The following is a 19,187-nucleotide window of genomic DNA, read 5'->3' as shown; positions in this document are numbered from 1 at the left end:
TGGAAAACACAATAGTCCTCATTTTCAAACGTACAAAATTCATGAGGAGAGTTTTATTATCCTATTTCAAAGTCAAAAGAACAAGATCTTTGATTAAAAGCACTCTGGAGGCCGGGTGCAGTAGCTCACTCATGTAATCCCAGCACTTTGGGAGGCCAAGGTGGATGGATCACTTGGGGCCAGGAGTTCAAGACCAGCCTAGCTAACATGACAAAAACCCATCTCTACTAAAAAAATAAAAATAAAAAAATACATAAAGTCGCTGGGCATGGTGGTGCATGCCTCTTATCCCAGCTATTCAGGAGGCCAAGGCACAAGAATTGCTTGAACTCAAGAGGTGGAAGTTGCAGTGGGCCAAAATCATGCCACTGCACTGCAGCCTAAGCAACAGAGCAAGATTCTGTCTCCAAAAAAAAAAGGCACTCTGGTAATCAGTACAGTAACAATTCAGTCACAGGGACAGAGTATCATGCTTAACTACTGCCAATGTGTTACCCAGCTGCATAAGGACTGCTCATTCTTTTTTTTTTTTTTTTTTTTTCTAAGATGGAGTCGTGTGCCGGGCGCGGTGGCTCAAGCCTGTAATCCCAGCACTTTGGGAGGCCGAGGCGGGTGGATCACGAGGTCGAGAGATCGAGACCATCCTGGTCAACATGGTGAAACCCCGTCTCTACTAAAAGTGCAAAAAATTAGCTGGGCATGGTGGCACGTGCCTGTAATCCCAGCTACTCAGGAGGCTGAGGCAGGAGAATTGCCTGAGCCCAGGAGGCGGAGGTTGCGGTGAGCCGAGATCGCGCCATTGCACTCCAGCCTGGGTAACAAGAGCGAAACTCCGTCTCAAAAAAAAAAAAAAAAACTGGCCCTAGATACTGAGAACCAGCCCAGCAAATAAAACTCCACCCTTCCTTCTTCAGGTCTTTTCCTTAAGATCCTCATTAGCTCAGAAAAAGCAACTGAATGCAAAAACAGCCACAAAATATAACCAAAACAACATATCTTTAGGTGAACACAGTCATGTTGCAGGAATTATCCAAATTTTAAAACATAAAAGGTGCTCAATAACTGTACCTGTGTGAACTTTTCCCCCAAGACTCTTAAAGAAAGAGAACAGGCCAGGTTATGTAAGTGGGGGCTCAACCCTGTAAGCCCAGCACTTTGGGAGGCCAAGGCAGGCAGATCACAAGGTCAGGAGATGGAGACCATCCTGGCCAACATGGTGAAACCCCATCTCTACTAAAATACAAAAGATTAGCCAGGCATGGTGGTGTGCACCTGCAGTCCCAGCTACTCGGGAGGCTGAGGCAGGGGAATCACTTGGACCTGGGAGGCGGAGGTTGCAATGAGCAGAGATTGTGCAACCCAGCCTAGCAACAGAGAAAGACTCTGTCTCACAAAAAAATAGAGAGGCCAAGCAAGGTGACTCACACCCGTAATCCCAGCACTTTGGGAGGCCAAGGTAAACAGATTACGAGGTCAGGAGTTTGAAACCAGCCTGAAAAACATGGTGAAACTCCGTCTCTACTAAAATTACAAAACTTAGCCAGGCGTGGTGGCACATGCCTGTAATCCCAGCTACTCAGGAGGCTGAGGCTGGAGAATCACTTGACCCCACAAGGCAGAGGTTCCAGTGAGCCTAGATCACACCACTGCAATCTAGCCTAGGCAACAGAGCAAGACTCCATCTCAAAAAAAAAAAAAAAAAAAAATCAGAATATCTTTTTCAAAAAATCACGATTTCAGGAAATTCTAAAATGGAATGCTAAAGACGCCTTAATAAAAAATTATCTGCCGGGCGCGGTGGCTCAAACCTATAATCCCAGCACTTTGGGAGGTCGAGGCAGGTGGATCACGAGGTCAAGAGATCGACACCATCCTGGTCAACATGGTGAAACCCCGTCTCTACTAAAAATACAAAAAATTAGTTGGGCATGGTGGCATGTGCCTGTAATCCCAGCTACTCAGGAGACTGAGGCAGAAGAATTGCCTGAGCCCAGGAGGCGGAGGTTGCGGTGAGCCGAGATCGCGCCATTGCACTCCAGCCTGGGTAACAAGAGCGAAACTCCATCTCAAAAAACAAAAACAAAAAAAAAAATTATCCAGGCCAGGTGCAGTGGCTCAGGCCTACAATCCCAGCACTTTGGGAGGGCAAGGCAGGCGAATCACCTGAAGTCAGGAGTTCAGGATCAGCCTGGCCAACATGGTGAAACCCCATTGCTACAAAAATACAAAAATTAGCCAGGCATGATGTTGAGTGCCTGTAATTACAGCTACTCGGGAGGCTAAGGCAGGAGAATCACCCGAACCCAGAGGCAGAGGTTGCAGTGAGACAAGATTGGACCACTGTACTCCAGTCTGGGCAACAGAGCAAGACTCCATCTCAAAAAAAAAAATTTATCCGCCCCTCTTCCTTTATCCGCCATCATGGTGTATGCTCCGCTTCTCACCATGTATTCTCACAAGACTTTCAGGACTAAGTGATTCCTGACCAAGAAACAAAAGCAAAATCGTCCCATTCCCAAGTGGATTTGGATGAAAACTGGTAATAAAATCAGGTAAAACTCCAAAAGGAGACACTGAAGAAGAACCAAGCTGGGTCTATAAGGAATTGCACAATACAACATAATTAATGCTATCTGAAGCTCACAATAATATTACCATATCAAGCTGAAAATTGTCAGCACTATCTGGAGAGTCGGACATGTTTTACTGGGAATATATTTTTTCTCTCTGAATCTGTTATGAATGTGTTAGTTGGCTAGGTTGAGTAATAAATATGAGACCTCTTGTTTAAAAAAAAAATTATCCTTAATAATCTCAATGTCCTGGAAGAAGTAAATGATTCAACTTTGGAGATAAAGTTACCAGGTCTATTGCTAACAGAAATAAAGATGAAGGTATGCAAAAATATCGTAAGAGGAAAAATATTCCATGACAACCAACTCTGACTCAATAACAAACAACATCAAGAGGACTGAGAGAGGAGGAGGAGGAAGGTACATGCAGTTTCACGTTTGTGAGGCGACCTTCCAATTCTACAACCTAGAATGGTGCTGCGAATATTCTGACATTCAATAAACATCTATTAAATAAATCTGGAACTCTCCCTTAAAAAACTTTTTACGCCGGGCGCGGTGGCTCAAGCCTGTGATCCCAGCACTTTGGGAGGCCGAGGCGGGTGGATCACGAGGTCGAGAGATCGAGACCATCCTGGTCAACATGGTGAAACCCCGTCTCTACTAAAAATACAAAAAATTAGCTGGGCATGGTGGCTCGTGCCTGTAATCCCAGCTACTCAGGAGGCTGAGGCAGGAGAATTGCCTGAACCCAGGAGGCGGAGGTTGCGGTGAGCCGAGATGGTGCCATTGCACTCCAGCCTGGGTAACAAGAGCGAAACTCCGTCTCAAAAAAAAAAAAAAAACTTTTTACTAAGTATCCACTCAATGTGCTAAGCATTACAGGGAAAAAAAAGGATGAATACCGCTTGATGTAATGGAGAAAAAACACTGAGAATCTAAATAACTGGCCACACGTTGGCTCACACCTGTAATCCCAGCACTCTGGGAGTCCAAGGCAGGCGGATCACTTGAGGTCAGGAGTTTGAGACCAGCCTGGCCAACATGGGGGAACCCCCATCTCTACTAAAGATACAAAAAGTAGCCAGTCACAGTGGCATGCACCTGTAATTCCAGCTACTCTGGAGACTGAGGCAGGATAATCACTTGAACTGGGAGGCAGAAGTTGCAGTAAGCCAAGATCATGCCACTGCACTCCAGCCTGGGCCACAGAGCAAGACTCCGTCTCAAAAAAAAAAAAAAAAACCACTGGGCATGGTGGCTTAGGCCTGTAATTTCAGCACTGTGGGAGGCCAAATTGGGTGGATCACAAGGTCAAGAGATTGAGACCATCCTGGCCAGGGTGGATCACAAGGTCAAGAGATTGAGACCATCCTGGCCATCACGGCAAAACCCCTCTCTACTAAAAATACAAAAAAAAAAAAAAAAAAAAAAAAAGAGCTGGACATGGTGGCGCACACCTGTAGTCCCAGCAACTCAGGAGGCTGAAGCAGGAGAATCACTTGAACCCAGAAGGCAGATGCATTCCAGCCTGGTAACACGGCAAGACTTCCTCTCAAAAAAAAAAAAAAAAAAAAACAGAATGTAAGTACCTGTTATATTACATGTTACCCAGTGTTAACACGAGTAACTGAATGTAGTGTTACATTACACTACTACTGAGGCCTCCTCACACATCAAAAAGAAGAGATGTGTGCAACTTATAGAACCCTGTCCAAATTTCAGATTTATGAGCAAAATTAAAAGGCTGTTATTTTACGTCACAAAACTTTGAGGTAAAACACATTAAAAATTATGAAAGAGATACCTTCTTTTTAGGACTAAAGGATGTCATGAGTTATATGACAACTGCTTTGTAGTTTTGAAATTTAAACTACTAAAGGGTAATGAGTACTCTAATCATAACACTCATATTCAGGTTTTAAACTACTAGTAAAGTTTGTTTAGATAATGCTTCCTTTAAAGTGTTTTACTACAACCCATACATTAGTAATATCCCCTAGCAGGACCTCATGAGAGGACACAGAATATGTATTTTTCTTCTCCTTCGGCATGAAATGCTTAAGGTACACATCACTGACTACATGCTCAAGTAATAACTACAGTCTAACACACCTGTTCTATGATATAAATAGTAGTAACAAGGCCGGGCGTGGTGGCTCACACTTATAATCCCGGCACTTTGGGAGGCCGAGGCGGGTGGATCACGAGGTCAAGAGATCAAGACCATCCTGGTCAACATGGTGAAACCCCATCTCTACTAAAAATACAAAAATTAGCTGGGCGTGGTGGTGAGTGCCTGTAGTCCCAGCTACTTGGGAGGCTGAGGCAGAAGAATTGCCTGAACCCAGGAGGCGGAGGTTGCGGTGAGCCGAGATCACGCCATTGCACTCCAGCCTGGGTAACAAGAGCGAAACTCCGTCTCAAAAAATAAATAAATAAAAAATAAATAGTAGTAACATAATTATGAATTTTAATACACAACCAGTTCATATTCTCCTGCTACCTCAAGCAAAGTATTTCTAAAATCAGCTATAAAGAATACTTCAGGAAGCTGGGCGTGGTGGCTCACGCTTGTAATCCAAGCACTTTGGAGGCCAAGGCGGGCGGATCATCTGAGGTCAGGAGTTCAAGGCCAGCCTGACCAACATGGTGAAACCCAGTATTTAAAAAAAAAAAAAAAAGAATACTTCAGGGAATATTTCATGGCAGGAAAAATACAATTAATGCAGATTAAAGATAACTGCACACTGGCCAGGCACGGTGGCTCAAGCCTGTAATCCCAGCACTTTGTTTGTTTGTTTGTTTGTTTGTTTTGAGACGGAGTTTCGCTCTTGTTACCCAGGCTGGAGTGCAATGGCGTGGTCTCGGCTCACCGCAACCTCCGCCTCCTGGGTTCAGGCAATTCTCCTGCCTCAGCCTCCCGGGTAGCTGGGATTACAGGCACACGCCACCATGCCCAGCTAATTTTTTGCATTTTTAGTAGAGACGGGTTTTCACCATATTGACCAGGATGGTCTCAATCTCTTAACCTCGTGATCCACCCGCCTCAGCCTCCCAAAGTGCTGGGATTACAGGCGTGAGCAATTGTGCCCGGCCAATTCCAGCACTTTGGGAGGCCAACGCAGGCAGATCACAAGGTCAGGAGATCAAGACCATCCTGGCTAACATGGTGAAACCCTGTCTCTACTAAAAATATAAAAATTAGCTGGGCGTGGTGGCACTCACCTGTAGTCCCAGCTACTCGGGAGGGTGAGGCAGGAGAATCGCTTGAACCCAGAAGACAGAGGTTGCAGTGAGCTTATCACACCACTGCACTCCAGCCTAGGTGACAGAGCGAGACTCCGTTTAAAAAAAAAAAAAAAAAAAAAAAAGCCGGGCGCGGTGGCTCAAGCCTGTAATCCCAGCACTTTGGGAGGTCAAGGCGGGTGGATCACGAGGTCAAGAGATCGAGACCATCCTGGTCAACATGGTGAAACCCCGTCTCTACTAAAAATACAAAAAGTTAGCTGGGCATGGTGGTGTGTGCCTGTAATCCCAGCTACTTAGGAGGCTGAGGCAGGAGAATTGCCTGAGCCCAGGAGGTGGAGGTTGCGGTGAGCCAAGATCGCGCCATTGCACTCCAGCCTGGGTAACAAGAGCGAAACTCCGTCTCAAAAAAAAAAAAAAAAAAAGCCGGGCACAGTGGTTCACACCTATAATCCCAGCACTTTGGGAGGCCAAGGTGGGCGGATCACGAGGTCAAGAGATCGAGACCATCCTGGTCAACATGGTGAAACCCCGTCTCTACTAAAAACACAAAAAATTAGCTGGGCATGGTGGTGCGTGCCTGTAATCCCAGCTACTCAGGAGGCTGAGTGAGGCAGGAGAATTGCCTGAACCCAGGAGGCGGAGGTTGCGGTGAGCCGAGATCGTGCCATTGCACTCCAGCCTGGGTAACAAGAGCGAAACTCCGTCTCAAAAAAAAAAAAACAAAAAACAAAAAAAAACTGCAAATTCTTTGTTAGTCCTCCCATTAAGAAACAGTGTCTACGGCCGGGCGCGGTGGCTCAAGCCTGTAATCCCAGCACTTTGGGAGGCCGAGGCGGGTGGATCACGAGGTCGAGAGATCCAGACCATCCTGGTGAACATGGTGAAACCCCGTCTCTACTAAAAATACAAAACATTAGCTGGGCATGGTGGCACGTGCCTGTAATCCCAGCTACTCAGGAGGCTGAGGCAGGAGAACTGCTTGAACCCAGGAGGCGGAGGTTGCGGTGAGCCAAGATTGCGCCATTGCACTCCAGCCTGGGTAACAAGAGCGAAACTCCGTCTCAAAAAAAAAAAAAGAAAAAAAAGAAACAGTGTCTAAATAAATGCCTTTCCCTTCAAACTGGCTGACCTTAGTGATTTGAATGGCCAAAAGAATACAGAAGTGACTTCCAAGACTAGGTTGTAGGAGCCTTGCTATTTTAAATTCACCCAGGTTCTCTTGGAACACCCATTCTCTCCACGATCCCTGAGCCATAAGTCTGAATACCCTGGGGTCTCCATGATAAAAACACATGATGAAACCACTCAGAAAGGCTCTGAGACTATATGGAGACACTTGCCCCACTCAGTCTCATCCCACCCCACCCCCAGCTCTTCCACCCCCCAGCTACTTGAGTCATCTCAGCTGAGGCCCCATACACCAAGAAGCAGAGATGAGTCCAACCTACAGAGCCCTATTCAAATTACAGATTTATGAACAAAATACAAGGCTGTTGTTTTAAGTCACAGAATTTTGAGGTAGTGTATTCAGATAACCACAATTACACAACGTTTCCAAATCTTTGACTAAAGATAAAAAATCATTCAATCAATCTCTCTTTCTGGGGTGTTAATACAGGTTCAGCTAGAGTACAACAAATCAGTCACACAATTACTACAATTAACAGACCTGTATTGAAGGGCTGACCAACCTACCTTTGATGATGTTGATATAAAAAAGAAACACTATAAACTCAAATATCAAGCCAGGCGCGGTGGCTCAAGCCTGTAATCCCAGCATTTTGGGAGGCCGAGGCGGGTGGATCACGAGGTCAAGAGATTGAGACCATCCTGGTCAACATGGTGAAACCCCGTCTCTACTAAAAGTACAAAAAATTAGCTGGGCATCGTGGCATGTGCCTGTAATCCCAGCTACTCAGGAGGCTGAGGCAGGAGAATTGCCTGAACTCAGGAGGCAGAGGTTGCAGTGAGCAGAGACCATGCCATTGCACTCCACCCTGGGTAACAAAAGCGAAACTCCGTCTCAAAAAAAAACTAAACTCAAATATCAGAAAGGAGGAAGGGAAAAATATTTATACAAATTATTTTGATATTAAGCTTCTGATTCTGTAGCAGTACTTTGTTTTGCTGCAAGGTGAGACCCGGTTAAAGGAAAACACCCAATCTGATTTCTGTTACTGGTTAAATGACGGTCCTTAACTATTTTGAGGAATCACGTACACCTGATGAAACTATGGATCCTTTCTCCTATTAAAAAAAAAAGAAAAGAATATGACCGGGCTCATGCCTGTAATCTCAGCATTTTGAAAGGACGAGGTGGGCAGATCACCTGAGGTCAGGAGTTTAAGACCAGCCTGGTGAAACACCAGCTCTACAAAAAATACAAAAATTAGCTGGGCCGGGTGCAGTGGCTCATGCCTGTAATCCCAGCACTTTGGGAGGACAAGGTAAGTGGATCACCTGAGGTCGAAGAGTTCAAGACCAGCCTGACCAACATGGAGGAAACACAGTACCTACTAAAAATACAAAAAAAAATTAGCCAGGTGTGGTGACACATGCCTATACTCCCAGCTACACAGGAGGTTGAGGCAGAAGAATTGCTTAAACCTGGGAGGCAGAGGTTGCAGTGAGCCAAGATCACGCCACTGCATTCCAGCCTGGGCAACAAAAACAAAACACAATCTCAAAAATATATATATATATACACACACAAATACAAAACACTCCATACAATGTCAGTGGACTTTCAGTCTTTAGAGTCTACGGCCGGGCGCAGTGGCTCAAGCCTGTAATCCCAGCACTTTGGGAGACCGAGGCGGGTGGATCACAAGGTCAAGAGATCGAGACCATCCTGGTCAACATGGTGAAACCCCGTCTCTACTAAAAATACAAAAAATTAGCTGGGCATGGTGGTGCGCGCCTGTAATCCCAGCTACTCAGGAGGCTGAGGCAGGAGAATTGCCTGTACCCAGGAGGCGGAGGTTGCGGTGAGCCGAGATCGCACCATTGCACTCCAGCCTTGGTAATAAGAGCGAAACTCCGTCTCAAAAAAAAAAAAAAAAAAAAAGTCTAAGGGCCTTAGGTTTCATACCCGTTTTAGATTATTTAATAATAATACACAAATCCACTAGATGATGTTAGAATTGTTAAAATTATTACAAAAGTGTTTTATTCTTTTGAGACAGAGTCTTGCTCTGTCGCCCAGGCTGGAGTGTAGTGGCACGATCTCAGCTCACTGCAACCTCCTCCTCCTGGGCTTAAGCGATCTTCCCACCTTAGCCTCCAAAGTAACTGGGATTACAGGCATGAGCCACCAGGCCCAGCTAATTTTTGTATTTTTAGTAGAGACAGGATTTCATCATGCTAGCCAGGCTCACCTCGAAGTCCTCGACTCAAGTTATCCACCCACTTCAGTCTCCCAAAGTGCTGGGATTACAGGCGTAGGCCACCCCGCCCAGCCATCAAGAAGTGTTTCACTCAAATTCCAAAAACAATCATTTTCCATTAATCAATGGGGAACCCAGCAATTGAAGTCCTGTGTATATTTAATGTCCACCTATTTTAAGTTTAAGCTATTCCTCAACTCCACTATCTTAGCACCAGACAATAATCCTCTGAGAAGTGGCTCAGAAAATACATCACTCCTTTAAAAGAACTTGATTCAGTCCGGGCGCAGTGGCTCAAGCCTGTAATCCCAGCATTTTGGGAGGCCGAGACGGGTGGATCGCGAGTTCAAGAGATCGAGACAATCCTGGTCAACATGGTGAAACCCCGTCTCTACTAAAAATACAAAAAAAAAAATTAGCTGGGCATGGTGGCACGTGCCTGTAATCCCAGCTTCTCGGGAGGCTGAGGCAGGAGAATTGCCTGAACCCAGGAGGCGGAGGTTGCGGTGAGCCGAGATTGTGCCATTGCACTCCAGCCTGGGTAACAAGAGCAAAACTCCGTCTCAAAAAAAAAAAAAAAAAAAAAAAAAAAAAAAGAACTTGATTCAAATTAAGGTTTTTAGGGCAGTAGTTTAGTCTCATGCTGATATTACAGAGCAGGATTTGGAGATTCTTGTTCTCACTTATAAACCTCTTAAGACTAAGGGATCAGCTTCATAACTCTGTAAGTCTTTAGCACTCAACACTAAACTTGTACTGGGTCTTGCTTGTTTTGTTTTGAGACAGGGTCTCTATCACCCAGGCTGGAGTACAGTGGTATGATTTGGGCTCAATGCAACCTCAACCTCCCAGGCTCAGGTGATCCTCCCACATCAACCTTCTGAGTAGCTGGGACTACAGGCACAAGCCATCATGCCTGCCTAATTTATTTTTTAATTAGATGAGGTGTATGTTGCCCAGGCTGCTCTCAAAATCCTGGGCTCAAGCAATCCTCCCCAACTTTGGCCTCCCAAAGTGCTAGGATTACAGGTGTGAGCCACCGCACTCAGCCAATGTACTGGGTCTTAATTTTTTTTTTTTTTTTTTTGAGACTGGGTTTCACCATGCTGGCCAGACTGGTCTTAAACTCCTGACCTCAGATGATCCACCCACCTTGGCCTCCCAAAGTGCTGGGATTACAGGTGTGAGCCACTGCGTCCAGCCAGAGTCTTAATTATTAATAATGATGTTGCTCAATCAGCCTAAAGCAACAGTTCTCAAACTTCTTGGTCTCAGGATTCTTATACTTATTTAGAACCCCATAAAGCTTTTCTTAGGTTGGCTACATCTATTGATGTTTACAGCATTAAACAATGAAAACTGAGAAATGCTTTTAAATATTAATTGATTTCAAAATACCAACAACCCTGTTATATGTTAACACATATTTTTATGAAAAATATTTTTCGGCCGGGTGCGGTGGCTCAAGCCTGTAATCCCAGCACTTTGGGAGGCCGAGGCGGGTGGATCACGAGGTCAAAAGATCGAGACCATCCTGATGAACATGGTGAAACCCCGTCTCTACTAAAAAAAAAAAATACAAAAAATTAGCTGGGCATGGTGGCGCGTGCCTGTAATCCCAGCTACTCAGGAGGCTGAGGAAGGAGAATTGCCGGAACCCAGGAGGCGGAGGTTGCGGTGAGCCGGGATAGCGCCATTGCACTCCAGTCTGGGTAACAAGAGCGAAACTCCGTCTCAAAAAAAAAAAAAAGAAAGAAAAAAAGAAAAATATTTTTCAAAACAAAATTAAAGAGTGAAACTGTTAAACACATTTTTTTCCAATCTCCTTAATGACTGGCTTAATAAAAACAGCTGGATTTTCACATCTGCCTCCACATTTAATCTGTTTTGTTATTACAGGTCATGTTAGTTTCTAGAAATCTCCATTGAACACTTATGAAACAATTAAGAGTGAAAAAAAGACAAATAATGTCCCAGTATGAACATGAAATAATCTATTGATGTCCTAGGTCTTTTATTTCTTTGTCTCTCTTAAATGATCTGACTTCAAAATGGAGCAACAAATTCTACAATTTATTCTATAATTATTTATTTATGTTGCGCTTTCATCAGTCTACAATAAATTTCAAAATGCTTTCTAGACGCTTCTGAAAAGCAAAATAAAAGGCTGATGAAACTAAGCATTTATACCTATACTTTTTTCCCTAGTAACCAAGTAAACAACTACCTAGGGAAACACTTATAATGCCAACTTGGAAATTACTCTAGATTATTAGTAGGTAGATCCATCCAAAATTAATCTAGATTACGGTTAAGCCTTAAATATGTGAGTGTACATTTTGTATAAGAGTATAAATCTCCAAAAGCCTCATTTGCTCTCAGCAAATGGTACAAAACTGGGTTAAAAGCCAAGGGAATAGGTGTGTTAAATTTAAAAGTTCAAGTACACCGTGGAGTTGAATGGAAAATCGTTTTCTGAATAACTATCACTGAACAAGTGAAAGGTCCAAAAATGTTTAAAGTCAAAGTCGGCCGGAAGCGGGGCTCAGGCCTGTAGTCCCGCAACTTTGGGAGGCCAAGGCAGGCGGATCACGAGGTCAGGAGATGGAGACCAACCTGGCCAACATGGTGAAACTCCGTCTCTACTAAAAACACAAAAATTAGGTGAGTGTGGTGGCGCATGCCAGTAATCCCAGCCACTCAGGGGACGGAGGCTAGAGAAAGGCTTGAACCCAGGAGGCGGAAGATGCAGTGAGCCAAGATCGCAGGACTGCACTCCATCCAGCCTGGCGATAGGAGACTCCGTGTCAAAAAAAAAAAAAAAGTAAGCAAATAAATAAATAATAATAAAAAAAAGAGTCAAAGTCGTCTGAGCAAACAAAAGACCAGACAAAAACTTTATGAATTAAAATCATCATAAAGGTGGCTAATTAGAACAGGACGAGGAAGAAAAGCTTAAGAAAAATGGATCACTCCTGATGAAGTGCAAATCCCAAGTAAATTATTGATACTAACATTGAGCTGGAGCACTTTGCCTTACCTGGCAACTTTCTGCAAATATTCTGCAACTACTCTACATACACAAAGTTTTCCTATCATTTTCCTCAAAAATATCAGTCTTCTTCAGGTTAATGCCCAAGTGAGATGCTTTTTGTTGCTCTAGCAGTTTCGTTCTATTTTCTTTCTTGGTTATTCCGAATCGTCTCTTACAACTGGAGAGATAGGATGAACCAATCCCGAGTAAGAAATGGGAAAGTACAGAAAAGAGGCGACAGCTCTGCACCCCCGCACGTAACTCAGAGAAAAGCAGCGGCATCCTTGCCCTAGCTGCAACCCGAACGGAGGCAGGGCTCTCTGGATTCCCAACAATATCGGACATCTACTCCCACCTCGCCGCCCCACGCCCTCCCAGACGAAAAGGCAGAAAGTGGGGAGTCCAGCCGCTTCTCAGAGCCACGGAGCCTCCCAGTAAGGGATTCTCTTCCCGTTACATAACTGGGGCCTAGGGCCCTGCTTCTGCGATCAGTCCTCTGGAGAAAGAAGGGCGGGTTCTCCAGAGACCCTCTCAGGGAGGTGGAAGCGGGGCTCTGCACCTGATCGACCCGGGAGAGAGAAGTGGGACGACATGAGGGAGGCCGCGACCAGACGCGCTGGGGTACAGGGAGTGATGAGCGAGCCCAGAGAGGGACGGGCGGCTCCGGGAGCCCTGCGGCAGGCCCCGGCATCTCCGGCCCTAGTAGGCTCCCCTCCCTCGCCTGCCCAGTCCCCACCGGCCGCCCCCTCCCCCATTCTGCGCTCCCCTCCCCCGCGCCTCCATCCCCGACCCCAGCCTAGCGGCAGGCAGACCTACAGGGAAGGCCCTGGCTACCGCCGTCGGATGGCTCCCAGCCCGGTACCTGGTCAGACATGATGACGGTGGCTTCACCCGGGGGTCTCCGCACAGCAGCGGCCTCGGGTAGGCAGAACCTCGCTCCGGGGTTTACAAATCCGTCTCCCTTCCCACAGCACAACACCGCGGCTGCAGCAACTTCCGCTACGCCTGGCGTCACTTCCGCTACGCGCAGGGGGCAGGGAGAGAGAGGGAAGAGGGGAAAAACAAGGCGGGAAAACCGGTGGGGGAGCAACCAAAAGGAAGGAGGGGCCGTGGAGCTGTTTTACCGGTGGTCGCACGGGTGAACAGCAGTCTTGTCAGCTCCGTCAAGGACCCGGCCCTGCGCATCAGTACAAGGGCCGTCCCCCAGGAGGAAAGGTCCTGGCCCCTTCTCAACGTTTGGAGCCACTCTCACAACCTAGATTCCTCCCTCCCCTACACATTGCGCGTCTCTGACCGCTGAGCCGAGATACTTCTTTTGTCTCCTCCCAGCCTTGCTCATTAGCCCCCAACCCCCAAATATGTTGATTTCCATGCCAGTGCTTCTAGCTTAGAGCCAACATTTCCGGTTAACCAGCACCCTTGCCAAACACATGGCCGTGATTTAAAACAAGAAAACAACGACCCCATTGGACACAATCTTGATGGCTACTGATGCTAAAGACCGCTGCTGAAAGTTCTAAATGGGGGGTGGGTAATTCCAACCTTTGAATTGGTTGCTTTGACTTAAGGTTAAAAAATGATTCTTTTTTTTTTTTTCTTTTTCTTTTTTTCTTTTTTTTTTTTTTTTGTGACTGAGTCTCACTCTCTCGCCAGACTGGAGGGCAGTGGCGCTATCTTGGCTCAATGCAACTTCCGCCTCCCGGGTTCAAGCGATCCTCCTGCCCCATCCTCCTGAGTAGCTGGGACTACAGGCACACACCACCACGCCCAGCAAATTTTTGTTATTTTTGGTAGAGATGGGGTTTCACTGTGTTGGCCAGGATGGTCTCAATCTCTTGACCTCATGATCCACCTGCCTCGGCCTCTCAAAGTGCTGGGATTACGCCGTGAGCCACCGTGCATGGCCAAGAAGTTCTTGAAGTTCTGGAGAATCGCTTGAACTCAAAAGAGGGAGGTTGCAGTGAGCCACCTTACTCCAGCCTGAGTGACAAGAGCAAGACTACGTCTCAAAAAAATAAAAAAGATTCTTCCTAGATTTATTCTGTAAAACACAATAGCCCTACTGGCATATGCATGGAAGATAAGAATAATAAACAAATGGAATTGAGAATCCTGAAATAAATCAGTAAATCCTCACATTTGCATCGACAAAAACACCAAGACAAACCAATGATGAAAGAACAGTTTTTTCAACAGTTGGTACGAGGACTACTGGACATCCATATGCAAAAGAATGACTTTGTTTTGTTTGTTGTTTGTGGTTTTCTATTTTGTTTTTGGTTTGTTGTGTTTTTTTTTGTCACCACCTTAAAAGAAAACACAAGGAGGCCGCAGGCCATGGCTCACACCTGTAATCTCAACACTTTGGGAGGCCAAGGTGGACAGATCTCTTGAGACCAGGAGTTCAAGACCAGCCTGGGCAACATGTTGAGACCTGGTCTCTACAAAAATACTAAAAATGCAAAATTTAGCCAGGTATGGTGATGCAGGCCTGTAATCCCAGTTACTCAAGAGGCTGAGGCAGGAGAATCGTTTGAACCCAGGAGGCAAAGGTTGCAATGAGCTGAGATTGCACTACTTTACTCCAGCTTGAACCTGAGTGACAGAGTGAGACTCCTTCTCAAAAAAAAAAAAAAAAAAAAAGTTCTATGAACAACAAAAAAAGGAGATACCACTTTATACACAGTATACACACTAGAAGGGCTGAGTTCAAAAAGACAGATACCGGCCGGGCGCGGTGGCTCAAGCCTGTAATCCCAGTACTTTGGGAAGCCGAGGCGGGTGGATCACAAGGTCAAGAGATCGAGACCATCCTGGTCAACATGGTGAAACCCCGTCTCTACTAAAAATACAAAAAAAAAAAAAAAATTTAGCGGGGCATAGTGGCGTGTGCCTGTAATCCCAGCTACTCAGGAGGCTGAGGCAGGAGAATTGCCTGAACCCAGGAGGCGGAGGTTGCGGTGAGCCGAGATCGCGCCATTGGACTCCAGCCTGGGTAACAAGAGCGAAACTCAGTCTCAAAAAAAAAAAAAAAAAAAAGACAGATACCAAAAAGTGTTGACAAGGCTATGGAGAAATTAGAATCCTTATACACTGCAAGTAGGAATATAAAATGCTTTAGGCTAGGCATGATGGCACTGGGCCTGTAGTCCCAGCTACTGAAAAGGCTGAGGCACAAGGATCACTTGAGGCCAGGAGATGGAACCTTCAGTGTGCCATGCTATGATCAAGCCTGTGAGTAGCGAATGCACTGTAGCCTGGGCAACATAGCAAGACCCTGTCTCAAAAACAAAACAAAACTGTTTTGAAAAACTCACTGTCAGCTTCCAAAACTGTAAAACATAAAGTCATCATAAGATCCAAAAATGTCACTCCTAGGTATATACCCAGATAACTGAAAAAATATATCCATTCCATACTCAGTGGCACGTGTCTGTAATCCCAGCACTTTGGGAGGCTGAGATAGGTGGATCACGAGGTCTGGAGATAGAAACCAGCCAGACCAACATGGTGAAACCCTGTTTCTACTAAAAATACAAAATTAGCTGGACGTGGTGGCACATGCCTGTACAACATAAGTGAACCTTGAAATTATTTGGCTAAGAGAAAGGAGCCAGTCACAAAGTTTGATTCCATTCACATGACATGTTCAGCAAGAATAAATATATAGCGACAGAAAGTAAATAAGTGAGCTATAGGGCTAAGGGCTTAGGGAGAAAATGGAGAGTGACTGCTGATGGGTACAGAGTTTTGGAAGTGATAAAAATGCTCTATAATTGATTGATGATGGTTGCACAGCTATGTGAATATACTAAAAAAACTAAAAATTATATCTTTTAAAGAGGTGAACTGTATATGCTAATTATCTCAGTAAAACGATTATATTAAAAAAATACGGCCGGGCGCGGTGGCTCAAGCCTGTAATCTCAGCACTTTGGGAGGCCGAGGCGGGTGGATCACGAGGTCAAGAGATCGAGACCATCCTGGTCAACATGGTGAAACCCTGTCTCTACTAAAAATACAAAAAAGTAGCTGGGCATGGTGGTGCGTGCCTGTAATCCCAGCTACTCAGGAGGCTGAGGCAGGAGAATTGCCTGAACCCAGGAGGCGGAGGTTGCGGTGAGCCGAGATCGCGCCATTGCACTCCAGCCTGGGTAACAAGAGCGAAACTCAGTCTCAAAAAAAAAAAAAAAAAAAAAAAATACAATGGGCCAGGTGTGGTGGCTCACGCCTGTAATCCACGCACTTTGGAGGCAAGGCAAGGCCGGGCACGGTGGCTCAAGCCTGTAATCCCAGCACTTTGGGAGGCCGAGGCGGGTGGATCACGAGTTCGAGAGATCCAGACCATCCTGGTCAACATGGTGAAACCCCGTCTCTACTAAAAATACAAAAATACTAGCTGGGTGTGGTGGCGCGTGCCTGTAATCCCAGCTACTCAGGAGGCTGAGGCAGGAGAATTGCCTGAGCCCAGGAGGCGGAGGTTGCGGTGAGCCGAGATCGCGCCATTGTACTCCAGCCTGGGTAACAAGGGTGAAACTCCGTCTCAAAAAAAAAAAAAAAAGGCCGGGCGCGGTGGCTCAAGCCTGTAATCCCAGCACTTTGGGAGGCCGAGGCGGGTGGATCACGAGGTCGAGAGATCGAGACCATCCTGGTCAACGTGGTGAAACCCCGTCTCTACTAAAAATACAAAAAACTAGCTGGGCGTGGTGGCGCGTGCCTGTAATCCCAGCTACTTAGGAAGCTGAGGCAGGAGAATTGCCTGAGCCCAGGAGGCGGAGGTTGCGGTGAGCCGAGATCGCGCCATTGCACTCCAGCCTGGGTAACAAGAGCGAAACTCCGTCTCAAAAAAAAAAAAAAAAAAAGAAAAAAAAAAAAAAGACCAGCCTGACCATCATGGTGAAACCCTGTTTTATATATGTATATATATGTATGTGTATATATATATATATAAATGTATGTGTATATATGTATGTATATACATATATATATATAAATACAATGGCCTTGAAATAAGCTGCTAATAACAGATGAAGAATGGGGGATTATTGAGAGCCTGTAGAACACCGACATCCAAGCAAGTTGGTCAGGAAAAGCTTCCAAAATTAACAAATAAATAACGTCTAAATGGAAGGCCGGAGAGTAAGCTCAAATAACCTAGAGCAGTAGTTCTAAACTTTTTTTTTTTGAGACAGAGTCTCATTCTGTCGCCGGGTGCCAGGCTGGAGTGCAGTGGCACAATCTTGGCTCACTGCAACCTCCGCCTCCAAGGTACCAGGAGTTCTCCTGTCTCAGCCTCCAGAGTAGCTGGGACTGCAGGCGGGAGCCACCATGCCCAGCTAATTTTTGTATTTTAGTAGAGATGGAGTTTCACCATGTTGGCCAGGATAGTCTCAATCTCTTGACCTCGTGATTCACCCGCCTTGGCCTCCCAAAGTGCTGGGATTACAGGCGTGAGCCACCATGCCCGGAAACTTTTTTTTTTTTTTTTTTTTGAGACGGAGTTTCGCTCTTGTTACCCAGGCTGGAGTGCAATGGTGTGATCTCGGCTGACCGCAACCTCCGCCTCCTCGGTTCAGGCAATTCTCCTGCCTCAGCCTCCCGAGTAGCTGGGATTACAGGCACGCGCCACCATGCCCAGCTAATTTTTTGTATTTTTAGTAGAGACGGGGTTTCACCATGTTGACCAGGATGGTCTCGATCTCTTGACCTCGTGATCCACCCGCCTCGGCCTCCCAAAGTGCTGGGATTACAGGCTTGAGCCACCGCGCCCGGCCACTTTTTTTTTTTTTTAAGATGGGGTTTCACCATGATGGCCAGGCTGGTCTTGAACTCCTGACCTCAAGTAATCCACCCACCTTAGCCTCCCAAAGTGCTAGGATTACAGGCGTGAGCCACTGCACCCGGCAACTTTTTTTTTTTTTTTTTTTTTAAGACGATGTTTTGCTCTTGTTGCCCAGGCTGGAATGCAATGGCAGATCTCAGCTCACTGTAAACTCCACCTCCCCGGTTCAAGCAATTCTCCTGCCTCAGCCTCCTTAGTAGCTGGGATTACAGGCATGCTCCACCACACACAAATAATTTTTGTATTTTTGGTAGAGATGGGGTTTCGCCATATGGATCAAGGTGGACGGTCTCAAACTCCTGATCTCAGGTGATCCACCCACCTCAGCCTCCCAAAGTGTTGTGATTATGAGGGTGAGCGACTGAGCCAAGCCTTTTTTTCTTGTGTCCCAAGCTGTAGTGCAATGGTGGGATCTTGGCTCACTGCAACCTCTGCATCCTTGGTTCAAGCGGTTCTTCAACCTCAGCCTCCGGTGGAACTGGGATTACAGGTGCGCACCACCATACCCAGTTAGTTTTTGTATTTTCAGTAAAGATGGGGTTTCACCATGTTGGCCAGGCTGGTCTCCAACTCTTGGTCTCAAGTGATCCTCCCGCCTTGGCCTCCCAAAGTGCTGGGATTACATGCATCAGCCACTGCACCTGGCCCAGTTTTCAATTATTTAAAAGTTACAGACTTGTCAGTAGGTAGTGAGTTAACTTAACTGAGTATTCAGTCAGTTACAGATTTGACTCCTTGTTTTACATTTTCCCCTCTTCTCACTACTGCATTTGGTGTTTTATTTTTATTTTATTTTATTAATTTATTTCTTATTTTGAGATGTCTTGCTCTGTCACCCAGGCTATAGTGCAGTGGCATGATCTTGGCTCACTGCAACCTCTGCCTCCCAAGTTCAAGCCATTCTCCTGCCTCAGCCTCCCAAGTAGCTGGTACTACAAATGCCCACCACCACACCCTGCCAATTTTGTATATTTTTTTTTTTTCTTGGACGGAGTTTCGCTCTTGTTACCCAGGCTGGAGTGCAATGGCGCAATCTTGGCTCACCGCAACCTCCGCCTCCTGGGTTTAGGCAATTCTCCTGCCTCAGCCTCCTGAGTAGC

At 46.0% G+C, this 19,187-nt stretch overlaps 1 protein-coding gene across 1 annotated transcript in view; it reads right to left on the bottom strand.

Moving 5' to 3' along the window:
• SUMO1 (small ubiquitin like modifier 1) overlaps positions 1–13,265 on the bottom strand; it is a 42,533-nt gene extending 29,268 nt beyond the window's left edge. Inside the window, exon 1 of the mRNA XM_003925643.4 lies at positions 13,108–13,265. Within this exon, the coding sequence (XP_003925692.1) occupies positions 13,108–13,119 (12 nt within the window). The 5' untranslated portion in view covers positions 13,120–13,265. The remainder of the gene's footprint in view (positions 1–13,107) is intronic.
• Positions 13,266–19,187: the final 5,922 nt, after the last annotated feature.

This window comes from Saimiri boliviensis, chromosome 5 (genome assembly GCF_048565385.1).
Source record: "Saimiri boliviensis isolate mSaiBol1 chromosome 5, mSaiBol1.pri, whole genome shotgun sequence".
NCBI lineage: Eukaryota > Metazoa > Chordata > Mammalia > Primates > Cebidae > Saimiri > Saimiri boliviensis.
Note: the sequence above shows the minus strand (reverse complement) of the source record. Positions and strands in the feature narration are given on the sequence as shown.